At 29.9% G+C, this 23746-nt stretch overlaps 2 protein-coding genes and 1 non-coding gene across 3 annotated transcripts; 2 read left to right on the top strand and 1 right to left on the bottom strand.

Annotated features, from left to right (window-relative positions):
- Positions 1-279: 279 nt before the first annotated feature.
- Positions 280-22742, top strand: LOC125829504 (annexin D2-like). Its single transcript, XM_049508725.1, has 6 exons — positions 280-283; positions 19055-19141; positions 20528-20673; positions 20882-21100; positions 21863-22075; positions 22300-22742. The coding sequence occupies exons 2-6, from the start codon at positions 19066-19068 to the stop codon at positions 22594-22596; spliced, it is 951 nt and encodes a 316-aa protein (XP_049364682.1). The 5' UTR covers positions 280-283; positions 19055-19065; the 3' UTR covers positions 22597-22742.
- On the bottom strand, positions 1763-6425 carry LOC125829495 (uncharacterized). Its single transcript, XM_049508709.1, has 8 exons — positions 6076-6425; positions 4961-5490; positions 4775-4847; positions 3666-3746; positions 3516-3579; positions 2880-2967; positions 2321-2405; positions 1763-2102 (listed from the first exon to the last, which is right to left on the bottom strand). Exons 1-8 carry the CDS (start codon positions 6271-6273, stop codon positions 2019-2021), a joined length of 1203 nt encoding a protein of 400 aa, XP_049364666.1. The 5' UTR covers positions 6274-6425; the 3' UTR covers positions 1763-2018.
- TRNAR-ACG (transfer RNA arginine (anticodon ACG)) lies at positions 6542-6614 on the top strand. The gene has a single exon. It is a non-coding gene; the product is annotated as a tRNA-Arg (tRNA).
- Positions 22743-23746: the final 1004 nt, after the last annotated feature.

Genomic DNA, 23746 nt, shown 5'->3' with positions numbered 1-23746 from the left:
TTTGATTGATGTAGTTGATCGGTAGGTCAGGATTTTGTATATGTTTTAATATTGAGGCGTGTAGACGTATATGGTGGATTTGTAAGTCAAGTGACATTGTTATCGGTTGTCGTCGACCTTATGTTTGTAAAAAGGCCAAACACGAGACCCTTAAACTTGTTCCTAAATTTCATTTTGACACTTCAACTCAATCTTGTTCCATTTTAACCCTTCAACTCCAATTTTTATGTTCCATTTTGGCACTTCTAAGTGATGTGGCAGAAAGTGTGCATCACACATTCTCTAAGAGAGTGAAAGACAAAAAAAAAGTATTTTTTTAAAAAGAAATAAAAGATTACCCTTCAACTCTATTACTTTTATGTACCATTTAACACAAAATACTAATTTTATGATTTCTTTATTTCTATATATGTTATTCAACTGCAATTTTGCATTTTAAAAATCGACGATCATCCGTTAATTATTGTAAAAAATTAAAATTGACGGATTATCATTGTTTTTTTTAATAAAAAAAGTAACAATTTCTTTTTAAGAGTTGTCCTATATTTTTGCGTGAAAAATAACGTACGAAAGTGCGTCGATTTCTTTCTTAAAAAAATCAATGACAACCCAACAAAGTCTATCGAGTTTCAACATTTTTTGATAGTGTTATTAATTAGCAATGAACATGAGTTTTTTTTCACTCGTATTTAATTAGTTGAATGAAAAATTAGAAAGCTGATATTTGAGTTAGTCCAAGTAGACTAGATAAGAAAAAAAAAAAATGTGATGTTATTTAAATTAACTAATTGTTTTTTTAAAAAAAAAACCAACACACTTTCGCAGATTATTTTTCCACACAATAAAGTACAGAAACTCTAAAAAATATATATATTTTTTAAAAAAAACAATGTTAATCTATTATTTTTTAACACAATAATGGCATGTGAAGTACACACATCTCACTTTGTTGGTTCTTTGGAAAGAAGTGCCAAAATGGAACATAAAAATTGGAGTTGAAGGGTTAAAATGGAACAAGGTTGAGTTGGAGTGCCAAAATGAAATTTAAGGGCAAGTTTAAGGGTCTGCATATGTGTTTGGCCTTGTAAAAAATATATTTTGTTATTTTTTATGGCCAGTTTGTGTATGGTCGAACCAAATAATTTGTGGTTTCGAGTCTTGAAATTGTGTGATTTCACTCGGTCAAGTAAGACAACCCAATGCCCCGAATATGAGACATGACACCTAGTAGCACTACTGACTACTCATAGAGACGAGTGACCTAACTGAATATGACATAAATCAAACATAAGGCAAGGTGATAATCTGTTGTTGAGGAATTTGGATAGAATTTAACACGAAAAATTACTTACACTAATAGGTCGAACTTCACTCAATGTAAAATAATCCCAAGCAAAATGGCTTTACCAAATTTCCTCCTATTGAATTGATTTCTGCATAGTTGCAATGACCATATGTGTTGTACATTTTACTCATCTGTCATGGTTGATCAACCATTCACACAGTTTAGCGCTAAAGACCAAATTGGATTAGTCACGACTCGTGAGACAACATTTGAACCAACACTAGGAGGTGGTTTTGTCTCTACCAAAAATACGACTGTCGAAAAGAGGAAATCAAGGCATGAAACGGAAAGGTCTTTGATTCTTCGCAATGTAAATACACAACACCAAACACCTGCTCAACAAGTCTACTGAAATTTTAATTTCACCACCAATGGAAAAAAAAATCATTAGCAGCATCACAGCATGTTAAGCCTCAGTTTCTGGAGAACAGTTTAATGAATATTTCCAGTTAGCTCTCACGTTCATTCTCATTTGCCGAAGCAAAGAGAATTTTATCAAAGTGGTTCACTGTACATGTAAAGAAACACACCTATACAAGTGTAGCATTGTTGCTGAACATGTGAAAAGATATGTACGAAACCTATCCTGCATTCCGTGTGGTGCTGTGCGCAACCATGGGCACCAAACAGAAACAATCATTTAGACGGGAAGGCAAGCAGCTGAACGCTGTGTTTACCAGCGGCAAATTCCAGGTGTCTCTGTTCGCAAAATCGAAACCATCTCTTCGTACTTGGAAGCATATACAAATCCCCATAACTGCATGGCACATGATAAATTTGCATATCACATTCCAAGTTAATTTCTCATGTTAAATGCATATTGCACTCTTAAAGGTAAATTCTCATAGAGCTAAGTGCAAACAAACTGCCCTGACAGATACACACATGTACATATAATATATAGAGACACAGACAAGGCAGAACACAAAACCCGCATGCGTGCAAACACATACAGAGATACAGTTGCGAGACTACCTCAACTTCCTTAACTTCAAAGTCTTCATTATGTGCCAAACAAGAATTACCATAAGTTTCTGATGTTGCACTTGAACCTGTTAGCCTGGAAAAGTCAACTACAATTAGTCCTTTCATCCTGTACTCTGTAAACTGAACAGGGCATAGAGGTAGAAGTTTGTTGAGCTGCTATATCCGAGTCAAAGATATCTTTAACAGACTCAATAGAATTTGCTTTCCCCTTGTTTTTTAAACAATGGGCAATAGAGGGAATAAGTTGGAATCATAAGATCTGATTCTACAGTAAATATATTAAGACAAAAAGGTGATATTCATGATGATGATGATGATAGTTGTGAACTTGAGTTCATTAAGAAGGAAAAATTTTAAAATCCTGTCATGGCAACCAAAAATGGGACAGAGGAAAAAGGTAACTCCCAAGGGGCCGTGTGGCATTTGATTTTCCTCTTATTTCTCCCTTTGTTGGAGGACATTATGATACTAAGTAGGAAGTAGTCAAAAAGCATACATAGATAAATCAATGAAATAAGGATCAAAAGGAAGGCGAAAGAAATCTTACAGATCCCCATCTAAGTAGAGAGCAAAATGGCCACCGCCTCCCAAAGCTAAATACTCCGTGGAACAGACAGTAAAATAGCGATTGACACCTACTTAGGCGACAATGTCAATGTCATGTCATAAGTAATTAATTTGAATTCCAAACAGCTTATGGAAAAACATTATCATAAAAAGCAAAAGGAACTGAATAATCACAGTCAGAAGTAGAAACAGTTCCAATCATGCCAGGATTGGGATACTAGTGATTTCAGAGAGAATAAATGATTAGTTTCTGGAAAATACGAAAATTCTTGATCATTACATCTTTAGTATCCACTAAGAAATCTCTATTTCATAGCTTGTATAGTTATACTACTATCACCAGCTAAAATTTTCAGCATCTTGAGATGGCAGTAAGTCAGGTAAACAATGGATTAAAAATGTTTCAAACCCAAGATTTCCCATAAGAGGACCACTATTTCAAATCTCCTTTTGATCATCAATACCACAAAAAGAAAAAGGATAAGGACATGCTGGACCAGCCCACTCCCGTCCCGATGCATTAAATAAATTTGTTATCAACAAACAAAAACAAAGAATGGGAATTTGATCTCCAAACTTTAGACGTCTGGTACAAGTACAAGGAAAAAAGAGATACCTGTGGGACGAAATATGACAGGTTGGCCAGATACATTTGAGAAAACAAATGAATTATTTGTACCCTGTCAAATACCAAAATCAAATCAAGATGGCAAATGGAAACTCAAAGGCAAAGGTGACGTGTTTTAAGTATTCTGCTCAGAATTACCTGATATTTTCTCTTCGTTGTTGGCTTTAAAGGTGCATCAACTAGCCCACCAAACACAGCACCATTATGGTCCCCCACAACCTATAAGATTTGGACAACATGAGAGAAACACAACTAGAGTCTTGTGCCAGATTTAACAATTTGCAAGTCTCAAGTCTTAATGACTATGTCCACCATTCACAATGATGGAAAAGCAAAGACACCAGACACCGACAGGAATGCTTTTAACTCCAATAATGCAGAGAGATAGAGCACTCGGAGTCTCAGACTCATACCAAAAGAGCAACCAGCAAGAAATCAAAATCAAAAGTGACAAATATACTGCCCTTTGACTTCAACAACGGCACACATCGAACTTCAGAGGCATTTCCATTCCAAGATCTATCATTTTTACTTTTTCAAACCATGACGCCTAACCCAGAAATCTTACAACAACATACCCAATGTAATTCCACGAGTGGAGTCTAGGGAGGGTGGTGTGTACACAGCCTTACCCTTACCTTGTGAAGGTAGAGAGGTTGCTTCCAATACACCCTCGGCTCAAGTAACGACTGACACATACGGAAAAGAAATATCTAACCCTGAAAACTTGAGTTCCAGAAATATCAGAAGGAATAAATTACCATATTATGAGTTTATCAGCACAGAGAAGCATTGCTTAGATCTTGTTATGAAACAACGCCTTGTCTTTTTAGTGAGAGATATATAATCTAACTGACCTACACTTGGTTTCTGAAAATATGATTTGGACTGCAACAGCAGCACTAATAAGTTAGGGCATAAAAATATAGCAAGACTCTGGAATATTTGAACATTTATTAATGAAACAGCTGGATTCTATTCCACATACAAGAAAGCACGGGGATTCTACTCCTTTTTAAGTTCGATACTGATAAAAGGAAAGGAGATTATCTGGTGGTTTCTTCAAGAAGTGAAATACACACACATATCGATAACAAAATATTAATTCTAGTTCATCTAGATTCTAGACCATAAGCAATTAAACAATTGTTCAAAATGTAAATCAAAACTACTCTTTGATGTGTAACTCCTGGAACATAATTCTTAATGAGCAATACATATCTCTTTACAAGTCACCAGTTAATTACCAGCAGACTGATGCCAGGCCAGAGTAGGCTTCTCCTATATAAAGTTGAGAGTGATATTCCATTCCTCCATGTACTGGCAAAATAGAAATTAGAAGTTAAAATCTACTACAAATTGGAAATAGGAGAGGAAATAAGCATAAAGCTGCTCAAAGAGCATTCAAATTTAATACAACTCAGGATCCCTGCCTGTATAACAAGACCCACTTCCTGTCCTGCACAAGCACGGGCAGTGCAGCATAAAGATAAATCCGTGCCTTCTCAGTGAGGAGAACTGAAGGCTCAGAAGTTTCCGGAAGATTGTTCAGAAGAGATTTCTTATTCATATCTTCCAAAGGTATCTGATTATCTCCGGAAACTTTAGAATTACTTCCATCATCAAACACCATCTCAGAGCTGCCCTTCGCCGAACCCTGATTTCTAAAGCCGCCTAGTCTAGCAACTTGGTGAAGAGCTCTGCCGAGGGAATGTTTACCTCTGGAAAGTATACCTTTTCTTCTGCTAGGTTCCCTCATTGTAAGCTCAGGTATTGACTCATCACGATCATCGTGCTTATCATATTTTCCACTAGTGTTAGGCTTACTCTCAGATCCTGTGGTCGACAACAGTGAATATAGGAACGCCGAGAAAGAAGATGTATCAGGACCATCAACTAAATCCTTGGCATCACCCTCTGCATTTGACTCGTGCTTACTTCCATCAGAATCAGATCCATCTTCCTAAACAAATATAAGAAAAACTATTAACATACAATCTGTAGGGAATATCACAAAACCTCTCTGCTGCTTTGCCCTCAGAGTATAATGTATTTCAAATGCCCCAATATTAATGATGTTATCTACACTGCATCTTCAGTAAAAAGGGCAGTGAATACTAAGAAGTGCTTTTGATGTTGCAATCCTATTCATCTCTTGTTCTTCCTCCAAGACTAGACGACCCAACAATTACCTTATTGTGAAAAAATCAAAGGGAGACAAACAAGATAGGATTTGACCTGAATTGAATCCCTCTAAAATCAACAAAAACATACAAAGTTGGGGGCCCTAGCTAGAAAAGAAACTAGGTTAGACAAAAATTGACAACTTACCAAGATCAGCTAAAGGTCACAGATTATATGCTCATAGGCAATACACTATAATAGTCAACCTAAACCCTTATTTCTGATCAATTCCAAATTGGGGTATTCAAGAGCTGAAATTATCATCAGAAAATCATACTATAAACCCCAACAAGATCAAATTTTGATTTAGAATAACAAAACAGATACAAATATCATTCCAATTTTCAAGAACTCCCAAACTTACAGGCAAAGGTGGTGGTCTGGGCTTTAGGGGTTTATCAGAAATTGGGTTAAGAATAACAGTAGCAACATCAGATACAAAGTGCGCAGCTTTACTCCTTAAAGAACGGTTCTTCCTCTGCTGCTGCTGCTCCTGCTGCTCCTGCTCCTGATGATTATGAAGAAGATTCTCTTGAAATTGTTGTTGGTTTTCACTACCCATTGCTTCTTAAAGCTTTTAGTAGTATTCTCCTTTATGAATACAACAAATTCCACTAACTTTTTTTGGGTTTGTGATGCTCTAATATGCCATTAATGGTGAAAAAGAGTTGAGAATATACCCATAGAAAAGGAAAGTGGGTGGAATATTAGGAGAAAGTAGAAAAGGAGTGTGTTGGAAGGGACAGTAGTTAGACATGGATAATCATCAAATTCTGCAAAATGCAAAATTGATGTTATATTAATAAACTATTAACAGATTCAAACATAGAGACTTCATGGCCCAATGGATAAGGCGCTGGTCTACGAAACCAGAGATTCTGGGTTCGATCCCCAGTGAAGTCGATGTTTTTTATTTTACTTTTGTCTCTCCAAATTGCACTTCATTTTAAGTTTTTCTTTTTCATTTCTCATCCAGTGTTTGGTGCCCACATTAGAGCTTTAACTAAATTTGAATAGTTCATCTTAAGTTTTTCTTTTTGATTTCTCATCCGGTACCGCATTAGAGCTTCAACTAAATTCGAATCGCACATTGTAGGACCCATTTGAAGTGACGTTTCTAATAGAATTTTCTTCATATCTAAGACTAGGGGTGTCAAATGGGCGGGTTGGTTTGAAATTGGAGATATTAAAATGGATTGATACACAAATTGGGTTCTTGACCCGCCCAATTTACTTTGGGCTCAAATGGGCTAAAAATCGGGTTGGATCATGACCCGTCCAATTTTACCTCTCAATAATTTTTAACATATTGTTATTTAACTTTTATAACCACAGCTAGGAAACTTGTCCGGCTTCGCGCGGTATAATGTAATTTAAATAATTTTTTTTTATAAATTAAGTAGAAATAAAAAGACAAATTCTTTTTTGATTAGAGCCAAAATTTGTGTTTCTCTTAAATAAAATAATTAAGAAAAGAAATAATATCTTCACATTAAGTTAACATCAGAGAAAACGATCAATTATTTTTAAAATAAAATAAAATTTGACACATAATGTTATAACATTTTAAAAAAATCAAATTACCAAATTAAGATTTTAATACAATATCATGTTCATTTCTAATTAACTTTAATTCAAACACAATATCATTCATACATGAAGTAATTAACTATTATTTAAAATCAATCGAAGAACCAATACACAATATATAAGTATTCACAAATTTTAATCAATTTCATGCAGATAAGGAAATTGTGAATACATTATTTATTGAAAATTCTACTTCTATAATTTTAAATTTATAATTTAATTTTTTTTTCAAAAAAACTATAATTGTTAACCTAAGGTAATCTACAGAAGAGAAAAAATAGATCTTGTTTTCCATTTCAATAAAGAATTCACCTAATTAATTATTTTCTTTAAATTAGGCATAATTCAAAATTTTCTTTTATAGAAGTACAAAAAATAACTCAAAAACCTATATACCAATAACTAATATTTTAAAATAAATAATGAAAAGAAAGTAAAAAGAACAAAGAAGGAAAAAAAGTAATTTAAGGAAAAAATTAATAGCATTCATGATGAAATGATTTAAAATTTGGAAAAATGCAAAATAGATAAACTTCCAAGACAAATTTGTGAGAAATTATTTTATTTTTAAAAAAATTATAAGAAAAAATGTATTTTTTTTATAAAGTTAAATAAATATTTGAATTAAGAAGAGTGTCATCATTTTCTATTTTTAACTTTATTAGTATTTGATAAGGGTATAATCGTATAGATCTTTAGCAGAAGAGATGATCTAATTTAATTATAAAATATAAATCGAATTACATTAATAAATATTAATATATTTGTTACAAAGATTATAATAACTAATTCTTATAATAAATAAATAACAGAAAGTTAAAAAAAAATTAAAAAAAGAAGTCATTTAAGGAAATGATATAATGACATTAATTATCAAATTAAGGTAAGAAAGTAAGAAAATTAATATGATTGTTGATGAACAAAATTAAATATGGTTACCTTTGATATTTTTGTCTTTTAGTCTTTAAAATTTAAAAATGTCAACAACATTAATATTAATTAATATATATATATTCATTATTTCTAAGAATATAAAGTATAATTAAAGATAAATAATAAAAAATAAAACAAACATTAATTAAAGGTGATACATAAGAAAAAAACAGGGAAAAAAAATAAAATTTACAAAAAGGGATTTAGAAGAATAAAAAATTGAACGAAATAATATGAGCACTAATTTAGAATCCATTCAAATCACAAAAAAAAACATTAATTAAAGATACGTAAGGAAAAATGAAACAAAAAAATTATAGAAAAATTTAAAAAAAGAACGGAAGAATAATATATATATTCATTATTTCTAAGAATATAAAGTATAATTAAAGATTAAAAAAAACATTAATTAAAGGTGGTAAATAAGGAAAAAAAATGGAAAAAATAAATAATAAACAAACATTAATTAAAGATATATAAGGAAAAATGAAACAAAAAAAATAAAAAAAGAACGGAAGAAGAATAAAAATGGAAAGTAATAATGTGAGAACTAATTTAGGATCCTTTCAAATGGTAATTGACAACATATATTTCTCCTTATGCTTTTCCTAATTTAATAATTAAACCAATTCTTTCTTTAAATAATTTTTCTTATCACTCATCAGTTTTTCTATAAGTTTTTCAACCAATATGATTTAATTTTTGTTTCACAATACAAATTTTCTTGTAGAAAACATTATAGTGCAATATCCTGTTAATTTTTTTTTTTTATGAAGAGAACTTTTGTTACATGACTTTTCTTCTTATATCAATATCTTGAAGATTCATGAGATATTATCTCTTTCTCTTTTCATAAAGAAATCATATTCTATCATCATCAAGAAGTGACATAGTTAAGGTGTCCATTTTTATTGATTTTAATACTTAATTTTTTTGTTTTGTAGGCTAAATATAAATAATTTTGAGAATTTCTTTTTATGTGTATATATATTTGTAATTGTACAATGATTTTGAATCGTAAGATTCTTAACCTATTTTAGATTCTAATAACTTTTAAAATATTCCTAATAATTTTATTTTTGCGTTTTTTTTGTTCTGATTTTTAATATATTTTTTTTTAATCTGAAGCTTTAAACACATAATTATATGCTCAGTTATTATTAATAAATTTGATTACTTTTTTTTTAAAAAAAGAAAAGAATATGGTGCAATTTGTAGTTAGTCAATCATATAGATATCATACTAAATAGGATATTAGATTAACTCTTGCATAAAATTAATTCCAATTTTCATATATCTAACGCTTACCGTCAATGATTTGACTATTATTTTTACGCTAAAGCCGACGAAATATTGTCCATTCTGAGATATCTTCTCTTCATCTCTAAATTTCCTTACGAGGAGCTTGTTGTTTCTGTTTTTCTTTTTCCATAGCTTGTCATCCTTCTTCCCTTAATGACTTTTTTTTAAATTTATTTGGTACGTTATTGAATTTTTTTTCTCTTTGATGCGTGCATGTTCAATGAAACTTGTTTGATGTTTCTGAAAAGTTAAAAAGTAAAGAGGAAGAAAAAAAAAATCAAAACAAAGAAGATGCTTGAAACACAATCATAAAAAGGAATAAAAATTGAGAAAGGAGCTAATCAAACCATGAATTTGTTTACTACTCCGTCAATAATGAACACATCAATATTAGTTGGTGAATGACTTTTACCATATTTTTGAAATGATTTGTGATTATCTACTCTATTTTAAATATCAGAGAAAACTCTTGATATTCTCTCATATAGGTTATCAACAATTATTTATTTCTTTTTTAATTTCTAATATTTATGTGCTACAGTTATGGGTATTAAAAACAACATAACTGTCACTAATATATTTAACGTATTTGTTTCTTTATCTTATTCAATAATTTTTATAATGAGAAAAATAAATAAATAGGAATACTGGCCATAGAAAGGTGCCACATATGATTGCTTACATTCAACATTATATATATATATATATTTCTATTATCTAGAAAGGTGAAGACGACCAAGGACGACCAAGGGCAAATTCGTAAATAAGCAAAATGTACAACTTAATAGCAATTGTACTTCGTGCATAGAAAGTACTAAAATTCCAGAAAAAACACCCAAATTCTAGCATATTCCTAAGGCCACGTGGCTATCCACACATTGGAAGAATAAAACAAAACACACGAACTTCTATAAATGTAGGGCCCATTATTGACTTCAAAAGTTTTCTTACTTTTTTTTAATATACTAATAAGTTTATAACATTAAAAAATCATATAGAGTACTTTTTTTCTTTTTCTTAAAGTAGTGTAACATTCAATCTACTCAAGTGTTGTATTTTGTTATTCCTTCTTAAATTCATAAATAATTTATATTCATCATATTTACGAAAATAATTAATTTCATATAAAAGGTTATTATATACTTCCTCTGTCCCAATTTATATGACTTACTTTCCTTTTTAGTCAGTCTAAAAAAGAATGACACATTTCTATATTAAGTAACAATTTTACTATAAAATGTCTGTTTTACCCTTAATAAAATGATTTACAGCCACACAAATTTATATCATTCATTTTGGACCACAAGTTTTAAAAGTCTTCCTTTCTTTCTTAAACTCCGTGCGGAGCAAACTACATCACATAAAATGGAACGGAGGGAGTATATAAATATATACACTAGACACAACATTCCGTATTAGCAAAAACATAATATTATATATCTTTTAAATTTTTAAGTTGTTAATTATTATGATTTACAATATTATTTACGTCAATTTCATTATATATATATATATACTGATCGAATTTTTGACTTACAAATACAAATATTTTCATTGAAATTTCATTAGTTAATTGATTGTTCAGTGTAATTTTTCTTTCGTATACAATTAATTGAAACTAATTGAATATAACACATTAATGGGTTAAAAGGAAAAGATTAATGGATAGTGCCTTAGTTTTAAAAATCAATATTTTTTCCATACACTACTTAGTTTTAAAAATCAATATTCTTTCCATACACTACTTTATTTACCCTATAATAATATAAGAATTTTTCAAAGTAGAATTCAAAACTAAAAAGGGTCACAATTCCTTTTCACATTTAAACTCCAAATCATTTTTATTTTTTTGGTATTTCTCCAAAATGTTTAATAAATAATTTTAAATTATAAAAATTTACCATAATATGCATTAAATATAGGAAATTGTGAGACCAACATAAATTTAGATGGTTTCGAAAAGTTAAAATATGTGCATTCACACACTCAAATTAAAACTTTTTAGATGAATTTAAGAAAAGTAGACAAATTGTCATGAAAGCTTCAATCATTATAATAAAATGGTGAAAATTATGTCAAATCGCATGTTCAAATTAATCAACTTTAACCTATATTTTTGAGTCACAAGCTTCAAAACAGTTTTCAAAGTTATACAATATCAATCATTAATCATGTTCTTGAACAAATTTAATCTAAAAAAATATACATCATAAAAGAAATTGAAATAAAATAGGTTAATTTTTGTCTTTTCATCTCCCATCTTTTAATATATTATTACCTCACATTAATAGAATTAATTAAGAATTATAAAGATTGAAAATGAATGAAGACATGAATATATATTAAAATCTCTAATAAAGAAGACAATTATGGAGGGAGGTGAAAAATTAATTGAATTGAATAAATATTTTTTTAATTGTAAAAAATTAAATAAGTAAATAATTTTTTCTCCCATCTTTTAAGATATGCAAAATAAAATAATGAAAGTTATAAATATGGAAGATTAGATAGTTATGAGTATTTTATTAATATAATTAAGACTATATCATTTATAAATATGTAGAGGTGTGAGTTATAAAAGATGAATTTCTTATATTAATAAATTGTAAAAATACAAAATAAAAATAAAAAAGGAGAAAAAAGAAAGATAAATATAACTTTGCTTATATTTGATTTTATAGATTTTATATATATAAATAACAATTACATTTGTAATATTTTAATTACAATTATATTTATAAATATTTTAAATTAAATAAAGAAGGAAAAGAAAGAATCTTGAAAAGATAAAAAATAGTAGTATAATATAAATGAAGAAAGAGAAAATGTAAGTGTAGTTATTTTCAGAAATTTTTAAAAGCATAATTATTTTGAAAAAAGAAACAGAAAATTAAGAATGAGAAAGAAAAATCTTAGGAAGATATAAATAGTGTAGTAATAATGAGGAAAGAGAAAAGTTAAGTGTAACTATTTTTGTGATTTTTTTTAAAGAACAAATTAAGGGAAAAAATTTGACAAAAAATATAAATGGCAATTCTAGTCAAAGAGAGGTACCACATCACATCAGATTTTTATCATCCAGTTTTATAATGTCTCTTAAATATTTAAGCTATTCATTATTGTGATTTGTAGTAATTTTTTATGTCAGTTTCAAATAATTCATGTTACTTTCTCTGTCCTAATTTATGAGACATTAATAGAATTTTGATAGTTAACCAAATATATTATATGTTTTTAAAATATCTAAAATTGTTAATTATTGTGATTTATAGTATTTTTACATCATTTCAAATAATAAATGTTGTTTTGTGTGTCTTCGTTTACGTGTCACTGTTAGAATTTTGAGAGTCAATCTAATTTTTTATATGTCATCTAAATATTGTAAATTTCTAATTATTGTGATTTATACATATTTTAAATAATTTTTAAATACATAAAATATTTTTAAAAAAAGTAAGACAAATTAATTAAGACTGAGAAAATATAAATTTGATATGAATTCTAGTAAAAAATATTAACTCTATATCATTCTACCTGAGAAAAGAATATAAAGAAAATAATGTGTCATACTAATTACTAATTATTTTTCTGTTATTATTTAAGATAGATTACACGTTGAACTTCATGTAATAATGAGATGCGCTTCTTAATTCTAATTTTTACTTGTGAACAGTAAATTAAAAATATAGGCGTTTAAGAAAATAACATATAACAATTTAATATAAAAATATATTATTTTTAAAATCTATAAATTTATATCAGTATGCATTAGTAAAAAGAAAATTAAATTTTAAAGCATGAGTATTACCAAAATACAAATATTCCCATAATTAATACCGACAATACCTGAAATTTGTTTTTGAATTAATCTACATTATTACATTATTTTATTTATGCAAAAAGTTTGATTGGGGAAAAAAATATTGATCAAATTCGATTTAATCTTTTTGTTAACAAATTTATTCTTTAAAAAAAAATAAAAAAATAGTAAACACTTAAAATTTCTCTATGAAAAATTGATATTAAATTTGTAAGTAATAATATTGGGTCCGTATACGGGCCTTCAATTATCTAGTATATATATATAGATAGATAGATAGATTTGAATTTCAACTTAAGGAGTTTAAAAATAAAGTTACAAATGGATAGATAAATCCTAAAAAATATAAAATAGATAGTGATTTATAGGAACATACATCACATTGATGCAAATAAAGAGTATTGAAATTGGAGATTAAATTGGGCTCAATTAGTGGTGGTAAATGGCCAGATTGGGTAAAATTTGGGCGGGTTGAAAATGGGTAATAATTCAACCCGTCCATATTTCATGTGGGTAAAAATGGGTTGGGTAGAATACAAATTTACCCATATTTATCCATATTTTCATGAGTAAATAGTACTTTACTTTAGAATTAACATGGATAAAATATTTTAGTCTTTTTTAGATGAAAAATCTTAAAAATACTCTATTTATTTTTATTGTATCATCATAGTCAAAAAAAAAATCTATAAACTTTTCAGTATAAAATAAATTTATGTAATAACAAGGAAAAAAAAAATTAAATTTCAAAGTAAATGAATATTTGCATTTTAGGAGTAAAATGTGCTTAAGGAACTTTACACAATATCAAAACTAATACATAATTTGCTTACTTTACACTATTATTTGTTATCCACTATAAAATTAATCAAATAAAAAATATAATTATAATTAACAAAAGAAATGAACATGTAATATAGTATATATTTTTTTGGAGGGTCAAAGACTTTATCTTTTCAATCATATAGAAGAATAATTAGAACAAAAAAAAGAAGAGAAGTTACAACACTTTTGGTGATATCATGAATTTTGAGTGAATAAAAGTTGAAAGCTTAACTCATTTGCCTAACCCATATTTTACCCATAAATACCCATATTTCTATGGGTTAAATATGGGTATAAACCCATATTTTATCCATCTAAAAAGTCACTCACCCAACCCATTAAATATGGGTGGATTGGAGGGGTTACCAAAATATGAGCTCATTTTGTCGGCACTAGGCTCAATTGAGGATTCTCTTAAAATAGACTAAGAGTTGGGGGGCCAGAAAGATTTATTTTGAGAAAAAAAAAACACTTTTGTTGACAAATTAGGTGTTTGGCAAATCAGTAAAAGTGCTTTTAAATAAAAGCAAAAGCAATTTTTCTGTTGTTGGGAAGAAGTTAAAAATTTATGCTTTTTAAAAAAAAGTAGAAGCAGAAACAAAAAATTATTTTTCTCTAGACTAAGATATCTCTTTCATATATACATATTTATCAATATATCTCTTATTGATTAATAACATATCGCATAAGTTTTGTTAAATTTCATTTAAGAATTTTATTTTTTAATTTTATATAATAAATTTAATATTTTATTTTATGTTTATATATTATTATTTTATATTTTACATATTATTTTACAAAATTAGAAAAAAAAAGATAATAAAAATATTTTTGTAAGGTTAGAAAAAAGAGAAAAAAAAATAACAATTAAAGATTTCAACCCTCCAAAAAGGTATAATATTGATTGAAAATTTAAATATGTGCATTTTTTTAATTTAATAAAAATAAATTTTTTTATAATAAATATTTAAAATAATTTCTCTCTATAAAATAATCTTAATATTAAAAGTACATTAATAATTGTCTTTTTTCGTAATTTGACTCTCAAAGACACTTTTTAAAAAAGATCAGTTAAATCACAAATGCAATTTGCTTATGAAAAACACTTTTTAAATAAATTAGCCAAACACAAATTGCTTTTTTTTTTTCAAAAATACTTTTCTAAAAAGTCATTTTAAAAAAGTGCTTCTAAAAATAAATCATTTTTAGCAGCAATATTGTCAAACAGGCTCTAAGACTTGAATGAATTGAGATTGTCTTAATCTGTACCCTTAAAATTCTAGACAAATTAGACGGACTACCTATATTTTTGCCTCATTTTTAACACCCCTGCCTGCCCGAGACTTGTTTGACAAAATAAGACAAATTTGTATTGTAAACTAATTAGAGGTTCTATGAAAGTAGATTTACATTGGCGCGCGTATGATTTTTCCATTGTAGTTATTTCATAAATTGCATTGAAAATATGGGTGCATCTTAATTTTTAATATAGACATGGTTTAGAATTTTTGAGTTCTAACCAAGTCAGCCACCTGCAATAGTAGCACATGACTCGGGAGTATGCCTTTTTCAGTCATTGTTATGCCTCAGTTGGTAGGTCTATCATAACTCATAGGTTTAGGTAGATAGATATATCCACCACAGTTTAAAAATGGATAATTGGAGAAGAGATTTTGTGAAAGTATCACTTATGAAGGGTGTTATGAGGTTTGGGAAGAAGGGAAAGTCTTAGATTCATTGTTCCGTTTGAGGTACTTCTACATATTGAAAAAGTGACTTATGAGCTAGTTATGTCACCAGACTTATCATGTGTTCATTCGATATTTCATGTTTCAATGTTAACGAAATATTGTAGCGATGATTCTCGTGTGATTAATTATTGAGACTCAGTGTTGAACCAAAATTTGACATTTGAAGAAAAGCTATGAGTATTCCGGATAGACAAGTTAAGAGGTTGAGATTCAAGGATATCACATCCATGAAGGTGCAATGGAAACATCGTCCATCAGAAAAAGCCGCTTGGGAGGTTGAGTCTGACATGCGGAGCAAATATCCTTGATTTTTCAACAATTAAGGTACTTTCTTTCTCAATAAGTTTAAGGATAAAACATGTATTTAGTAGTGGTAGATGTAACGACCCTCCAAAATGTTTTATAATTTTACCATTTTTTCCATTTAAATTTCTCTCATATATGAGAATGAGTGACACTATTCTTGAATTAAAATAAGAGTTATTTAATCTTTAACACAAAGAAAAGGAATTAAAGAAATGGGTAAATCCCAAAGAGGATAAAAAAAAGAAAAAAAAAAAGGAGCAAACAAATTTGCTTTTGAAAAAAAATAGAAGCACGACGTAGCAAAATGAAAAAGTTATGCAGATAATGAAAAAAAGTGGGGAAAGAAAAAGGCAAAAAAGGAGAGGAGAAAAAATTGAATTTTCATCCCAAAACATTAAGGTAAATATCTTTGTCTTTTCTCATGAGATTTTTATGTGTTTTTGAACAAATTTTTAGGATAGAAATTATGTTGAATTAAGAAAATATAGTCTTAAAATTTGTAGAACAAAATCTTGATTTGGAATCGAATAAAAATTCATTGTTTAAAATTTGATATGGAAGTTTATTTTATTATCAACTTTCTACCCAAGTCAAAAATAAATATAACAATTTTTGTGTTATTGAATTCATATTTTTATGAGAATTATGTATTTGAATGGTTTTTGACCATTTAAAAACATTACAGAAGAGATTTTCATAAATTTACGCTTGAGCTTCAATTTAAGACAAGTAAAAATTTCTTATTTTGTGAAGTGTTAATTAGGCGGTACAGGTTCAGATAAAAGAATTTTAATTTTTGTAAAAAAAATGTTAAAAAACATCGAAAATTAAAAGATCATAATTGAAAAGGCTAAAAGACCAAATACTATTGAAAGTGAAACAATTTTTTGGAAAAACTGTACAAATGCGCAATTATTATTGTCTTGTTTGGTCAATATATACAAAAAAAAACTGAAGCATTTATATTCCAAATAAATACCGCATTTAATATACATTAATTTTTTTTTTTTAAATGAGGTAGGGAGAGAGAGTGCAAGAGTAATAAAGGGTTAAAAAAAAACTATTGGAATGAATATTAGAGCGTGTTTAACATTATCGCTAAAAATTGCTTATTTTTTGAAATATTTTTTAAAAATAGCTTTTCAGAAAAGTGTTTTGAAAAAAAACCAAAATGTATTGGGCTAATTCATTTGAAAAGTGTTTTAAATAAACAAATTGTGTTTGACTAATCTTTTTTTAAAAAATGCTTTTGAGAATCAAATTATTAATGTACTTTTATATTAAGATTATTTTATAGAGAGAAACTAATTTAAACATCTATTACAAAAAAATAAATTAAATTTTTATTTTTATTAAATTAATATGCTCATATTCAATTTTTCAATCAATATTATACATTTTTTTTTATAAGGAATGAAATCTTTAACTGTTATTTTTTCCTTAATCTTACAAAAATATTATTGTTACATTTCTTTTTCTCATTCTGCAAAATAATAAATAAAATAATAATACAAAAACGTAAAATAAAATATAAAATTTAGTATATATAAATAAAAAATAAAATTATTAAATGGGACTTTACTAAACATATAAGATATGTTTACTAATATATATATATATATATATATATATCGTTACCTTATTTATGTTTCTGGAAGAAAGACTAGGAAAATATTATTTACTCCCTTTATCCATCAATAGTTATCATTTATTGACGTGACACAAACACAATAAGAAATAATAAATACAGAAAACCTCACTAAATTAATATTCGATAAATTAATAATTTCTCTAAAATAATATTTTTCTCTGTCCCGACTTGGGTTAATGAAAAAAATCACTCATTTCGATAAGATAATATATTTTCAGAAGATCCCTATATAAATATATGATCCATTAATATTATAAATTAATAATTCTTTAAAATTACAAAATATATCTATGATAATTTAGTGAAATATGATTCTATTGTTTTTGTTTTTTTTCTTAAAATGTAAATCTAATTGAAGCTCATCTCTAACTTTTCTTATTGTATCCTAATATTTTGGTGTTGTCTTTTTGAATTGCACCATAAAATTGCAAAGAGTTCAAAATGTGATAAGTGTTACCTTACGCGTCACTGATTTCAAAAATATTGTATCATCTTCAACTTTATCACCAACATTGTTTTTTCAAATCAAATGATATCTACAATTTCCTCTAAACTCGGGACCTCTGAACATTATCTCAAAACATTCTTTTAATTATTAAATATTAATTTATCGATTAAATATACTTCTATAAAATATAATATTTCATTGTCCCAATTATATTAATTTAGTGAGGTTTTACTGTAATCGACTCTTTGAATACGCTAAATTTAATGTTTTGAAAATTGTATTGGATATTGAATAGTATATAATAGTAAAGATAAAATAAACACAAAACGATAATTTATCTTTTGATTTTTTAAACTTAACAAATATTATTGGATAATTAATTTTAGTATAATAGACAAGTGAAGATAGACGGAGGAAGGGAGTAATAATTTACATAGTTGGTGAGGTTACATGTTACCTAATCCTCCTAAGTCCTAATACTCTCCGCCATTACAAGCCAAAATTTGGGTACGTGGCAGGCAGTGGCGTTGCAATAGCGTAGTCATAAAAGTCATGTTCAGTTACAAAAATAATAAAAAACGTGTAGCCCAATGACTTTTGCGATCGCAAAAAATGTCTGAATCCACATTTTATGTCCCCATGTATATTATTGAAATTGTACATATACTATAGTTTTGACTCATAAATAATTCAAGAACACACAATACATTCTCAAGAAAGAAAAAAAAATGTCTAGTCTTAAAGTTCCAGCATCAGTTCCAGATCCTTATGAAGATGCTGAGCAACTCAAAAAAGCTTTTAAAGGTTTCCCCTTTTTTTTCTTGAATTGTTTGGATGGATTTTCAGATCCCCTTTGGATGGATTTTGTATGACTGATTTTAATGCAAGATTTATTTTTTATATTTGTATTTGCTATTTTCTTGAATGATCAGTTGATTTTTACTTTTCCTTACTGTTTTTTCCTAGTTTAGTTCTTGTTCTTGATGGGGTTTTTGTGATCTGAAGGATTTATTCCAAAATTGTTTCAAAATGTACCTAGATAATGAGTGTACCTACTGACTCTAAATCTTGAATCCGCCTCGGTTAAGGAAAATGCTGTGTGATTTTCTATTTGATTCATAATTGGAGGAAATAAGTGATCTTTGACTGTAGGCATCTGTAGAAGACATTTTTCTTTATGATTCTGTGTAGGCATTTCCCAAACATATGATTGGTCTAGATTATTAATTTGTTGACAAAAAGGATTTACTCCAATTATTTGGTTGGTTAAAAGAGGTTGATTTTTCTTGTTTTTGTTTTTGGAAGAGCTCATTAGACATTGCTTATTTTGATTTCTCCGTCGTGGTTAGGCTGATTATGATGTATGGGGCGGAGTGTTGGTTAGTTAAGAATTCTGATGTTCAAAAGATACAAGTGGCGAAAATGAGGACTTTGAGGTGGATTGGATATGTAGGAGAGATAAAGATTAAGAATGAAGATATCCAACATAACGTGGGAGTGGCTTCCGTGATGGACAAGATGAGGAAAGTGAGACTGAGATGGTTTAGACATAATATGTGAAGAGGAGTCTGGAGGTGCACAGAGACCTAGGGAGAATGTTAGAGGTTGGCCGTGGTGGGTTTTAGGAAGGGTAGTAGAGGAAAACCAAAAAAGTGTCGGGGGGGGGGGGGTTGATTAGACAAAACATGACGCAACTTCAACTTTCCGATGATATGATTCTAGATTGAAGGTTGTGGAGGTTACAGATTAGGGTAGAAGGTTAGTAGGTAGTTGAATGTTGTCTCGTTTCCAAGGGGATAGGCTTGGTGGTAGTTTTGTTTCATTGTACCTATTTCCCCATTCATACAAGTAGTAGTAGCATTTTCTCATAGTTGTCTGTCTTACAATTTTTGTTGCTCTTTATTTACCGTGCTGCTGTTATCACATTAGTTGGTTATTGTTATTGCTCTTATTTTTTGAATGCTCTAGGTTATGCTTTCCCTATAATTTTTGATGTCCTCTTACTCTGTTGTGTGTTACTTGAGCCGAGGGTGTTTTGGAAATAGCCTCTCTACCTCCACGAGGTAGGGATAAGGTTCCTCCTCAGACCTTGACTATGGGACTACATCGGGTTTGCTGTTGTTGTTTGGGCTTGCTAAGGGGAAGGTGAATTTTGTTTTCCACAGAAGACTCATGGTTAAACGTTTGCAGGATGGGGTACAAATGAGGAACTTATTATTCAGATTCTGGCACATAGGAATGCAGCACAACGCAAGTTAATCCAAGATTCTTATGCTGCTGCTTATGGAGAGGATCTTCTCAAGGACTTGGATTCTGAACTGACAAGTGATTTTCAGGTTAATTAGCCTCAATTTTCCATTCTTGTTCCAAATTGTTTTGGAGTACCCCGTTTTACCAATCATTGTGGTGTATTGAATGCTTTTCTTTTTGTTCATTTATAATTTCTTAGATTTGTCTGGTCCATATCTACATGGTTAATCACAAGTAACATTAGCCAAGGATTGCTTTGACTAATATATAATTTTGATTCACATGACATTGCAGCGTGTAGTGCTTCTCTGGACTTTGAGTCCTGCTGAGCGCGACGCCTACTTGGTTAATGAAGCTACCAAACGTCTGACTGCTAGCAATTGGGTTATCATGGAAATTGCTTGTACCAGGTCTTCTGATGATCTTTTTAAGGCAAGGCAGGCCTACCATGCTCGATACAAGAAATCACTTGAAGAAGATGTTGCTTATCACACAAGTGGGGATTTCCGTAAGGTACTTCGCATATAAGATCTACAGTGCCACATTTAATTCATTGTTATTCTAGTGCTAGTCCACTTTGTCATTAGATCAGCTGTAGAGAAAAACCTATAGTCAGCCGAAGTTTGCTAAAGAGCCTGCCACTTTGCTGTTTTCTTTAAATGTATAGACGATTCTGAAATGACTAGCAGAGAATTTGGATGAAATGAGGCTCTACCATGAGTCTAGGTATGGACAATTTTTGGGGCTTCTTTATTAGTTTGACTATTTAGTTATTCTAGTAAAGCTCATTCTTTATCCTTTTGCCTAGTAAAGTTCATTAACTCTTCTTTTTGCTTACTGTGATTTCTTAAGGATGATTCTTTCTGCCATGTAAGCTGTTGCACTTACACCTATTTGCCACCTTTGGGGTGCTTAGGATGAATGATTAAGGGTGACCAGGGATGGATTGCCTCGGTTACAACCATCCACCTCTAGCCATAATGTTGGGGCTTCACCTCACCAAGGGAGCGAAGTGGAAAAGGATCACTGTTGGGCTCTTGAGCCAGGGGAAACTGGGGTTATGGTTTACTGTGTCCGGAAAAAATAAAAGAAAAGGTTTAAGGATTACAGTCTCTGACATAGCAGTGTAAATAGTTAGATACTCGCCTTGAAGTTATATTTTTGTGTTGTCTGTCTTTGTTCCAATGAAACTTGAGAAATGAGAATACATGCAACTAAATATTGCAATAACTGTCGTTAAGCTGGTTATATTGTAGTAAACTAATTCCCGAACAGCTTTTGGTTCCTCTTATAACTGCATACAGATATGCGGGAGATGAGGTGAACATGACATTGGCAAGAAAGGAAGCAAATATACTGCATGAGAAGATCTCTGACAAGGCTTACAATGACGAGGAGATCATCCGAATTATTTCTACTAGGAGTAAAGCACAGCTGAGTGCAACGTTCAACCACTACAATGATCACCATGGCCATGAAATCATCAAGGTCAGACTCAAACATTAGAAAAACATACTTGCCATTGTCTGAAAGGGATGTATTTTCTATTCCGTCTTTGAAATTCTATACAAGATTTCATATTACTCTAGAGAAAGAAGCTCTTAACTAGTACTGCCTGCTATTTTGAATCATTGCTTCAATATCTTTGTGTTGATTCTTTCTTTGCACCTCATCCCAAATATAACTTTTCATTGTACTGTGTGACGATGCAGGATCTGGAAGCTGATGATGATGATGAGTACCTGAAATTACTCAGAGCAGCAATAGAATGCTTGAAAACCCCAGAGAAATACTTTGAGAAAGTTCTTCGATTGGCTATCAAGAGGCTGGGCACAGACGAATGGGATCTTACTAGAGTTGTCGCCACTCGGGCTGAAGTTGACATGGAGCGTATCAAAGAAGAGTACCATAGGAGGAACAGTGTTACATTGGACCGTGCAATTGCTGCAGACACTTCAGGAGACTATGAAAAAATGCTTCTGGCTTTGATTGGGCACGGAGATGCTTGAATTACATGTGCTGAAACCTTAAGATAATAAAAACTCTTTACTTATTTTCTGAAGTTTGAATTTGCTTTTATGATGTATGGTGTGTACTCTCAGAGTTTGGTTTTGCGTTATATGAACTAAAAACACTCAGGAGTTGAGTTGTGTTTTGTTTTCTCCTTCACTTCTCCCTTCGGACTTCTACTGGTTTTGAGGCTAAATAAGCATAGCTCCAACTTCGGAGCGACCACAATCACATAAGCTTTTATTATACAATTCCTCTCCCTCTCTCGCTTACAATTACTTTTCAATCATAAAATTCTGCTCTTTTATTCTTGCTCAAGCCAAATTCAGTCAACTAACTGCAAATGGGAACATAATTGATGAGAAGGAGATTCCTAGCTGTCAAGTGTAATGTGTGGCATCATTATACACTATGCTACATGTAATGAAATATATGCGTCCACTACAAGTCAATGGACCAGGTTTCTTCACTCAGCAAGAACTATGCGTAAAGTAAAAGCTTAAAATAAGCAACACAAGAGTTTACCTGGAAACCCCTTGCTCAAGGGAGGAAAAAACCACGACCTGTTTCACAGGATTTCAACATGACTCCATTAACTTCAAAGAGCTAAGATTCAGATTACAAACTCTTGTAACCTAAGAATTAAACTCTTAATCCCTTCTACAACCCTGTTACTAAAGACAACAATATCTCTATTGCCCACTACACCAACTGCTTCAAGACACCGACGTAGTTAACTCTAGCTACAACTCAGAATGAATGAAGAAAGACTTGAACTAATCTAATTTCTTTATAACATATATATAGATCTTACAGTGAATAAGCATAGAAATATAATCTCAAATAACAACTAAGAACGAAAGATAACTTTATCGGGTCCCTTGCTGTTGTGTGAGAAATATTTCTTAAGATAATGACTTATGCTGAGTAATCCTTCCAATGCAAAAACTGAGGTTATGTCATTTGTGAGGAAACTATTATAGGATGGACAAATACCTTAGAGCAATGCCATTGGCTGAGAGTATTGTCCTCTGTAGACGCGCACCAACCACTGCAGTTGTGGTAGGTAGTTGCAGCTTTTTACTGCTGTCCTTTTTACGTAACTGAACTCTTAGTGTTCTCATGGATCAGGCCCCCTGTTAGATACCA

Source organism: Solanum verrucosum, unplaced genomic scaffold (genome assembly GCF_900185275.1).
Source record: "Solanum verrucosum unplaced genomic scaffold, falcon-dt-bn FXZP01000031.1, whole genome shotgun sequence".
Taxonomy (NCBI): domain Eukaryota; kingdom Viridiplantae; phylum Streptophyta; class Magnoliopsida; order Solanales; family Solanaceae; genus Solanum; species Solanum verrucosum.
Note: the sequence above shows the minus strand (reverse complement) of the source record. Positions and strands in the feature narration are given on the sequence as shown.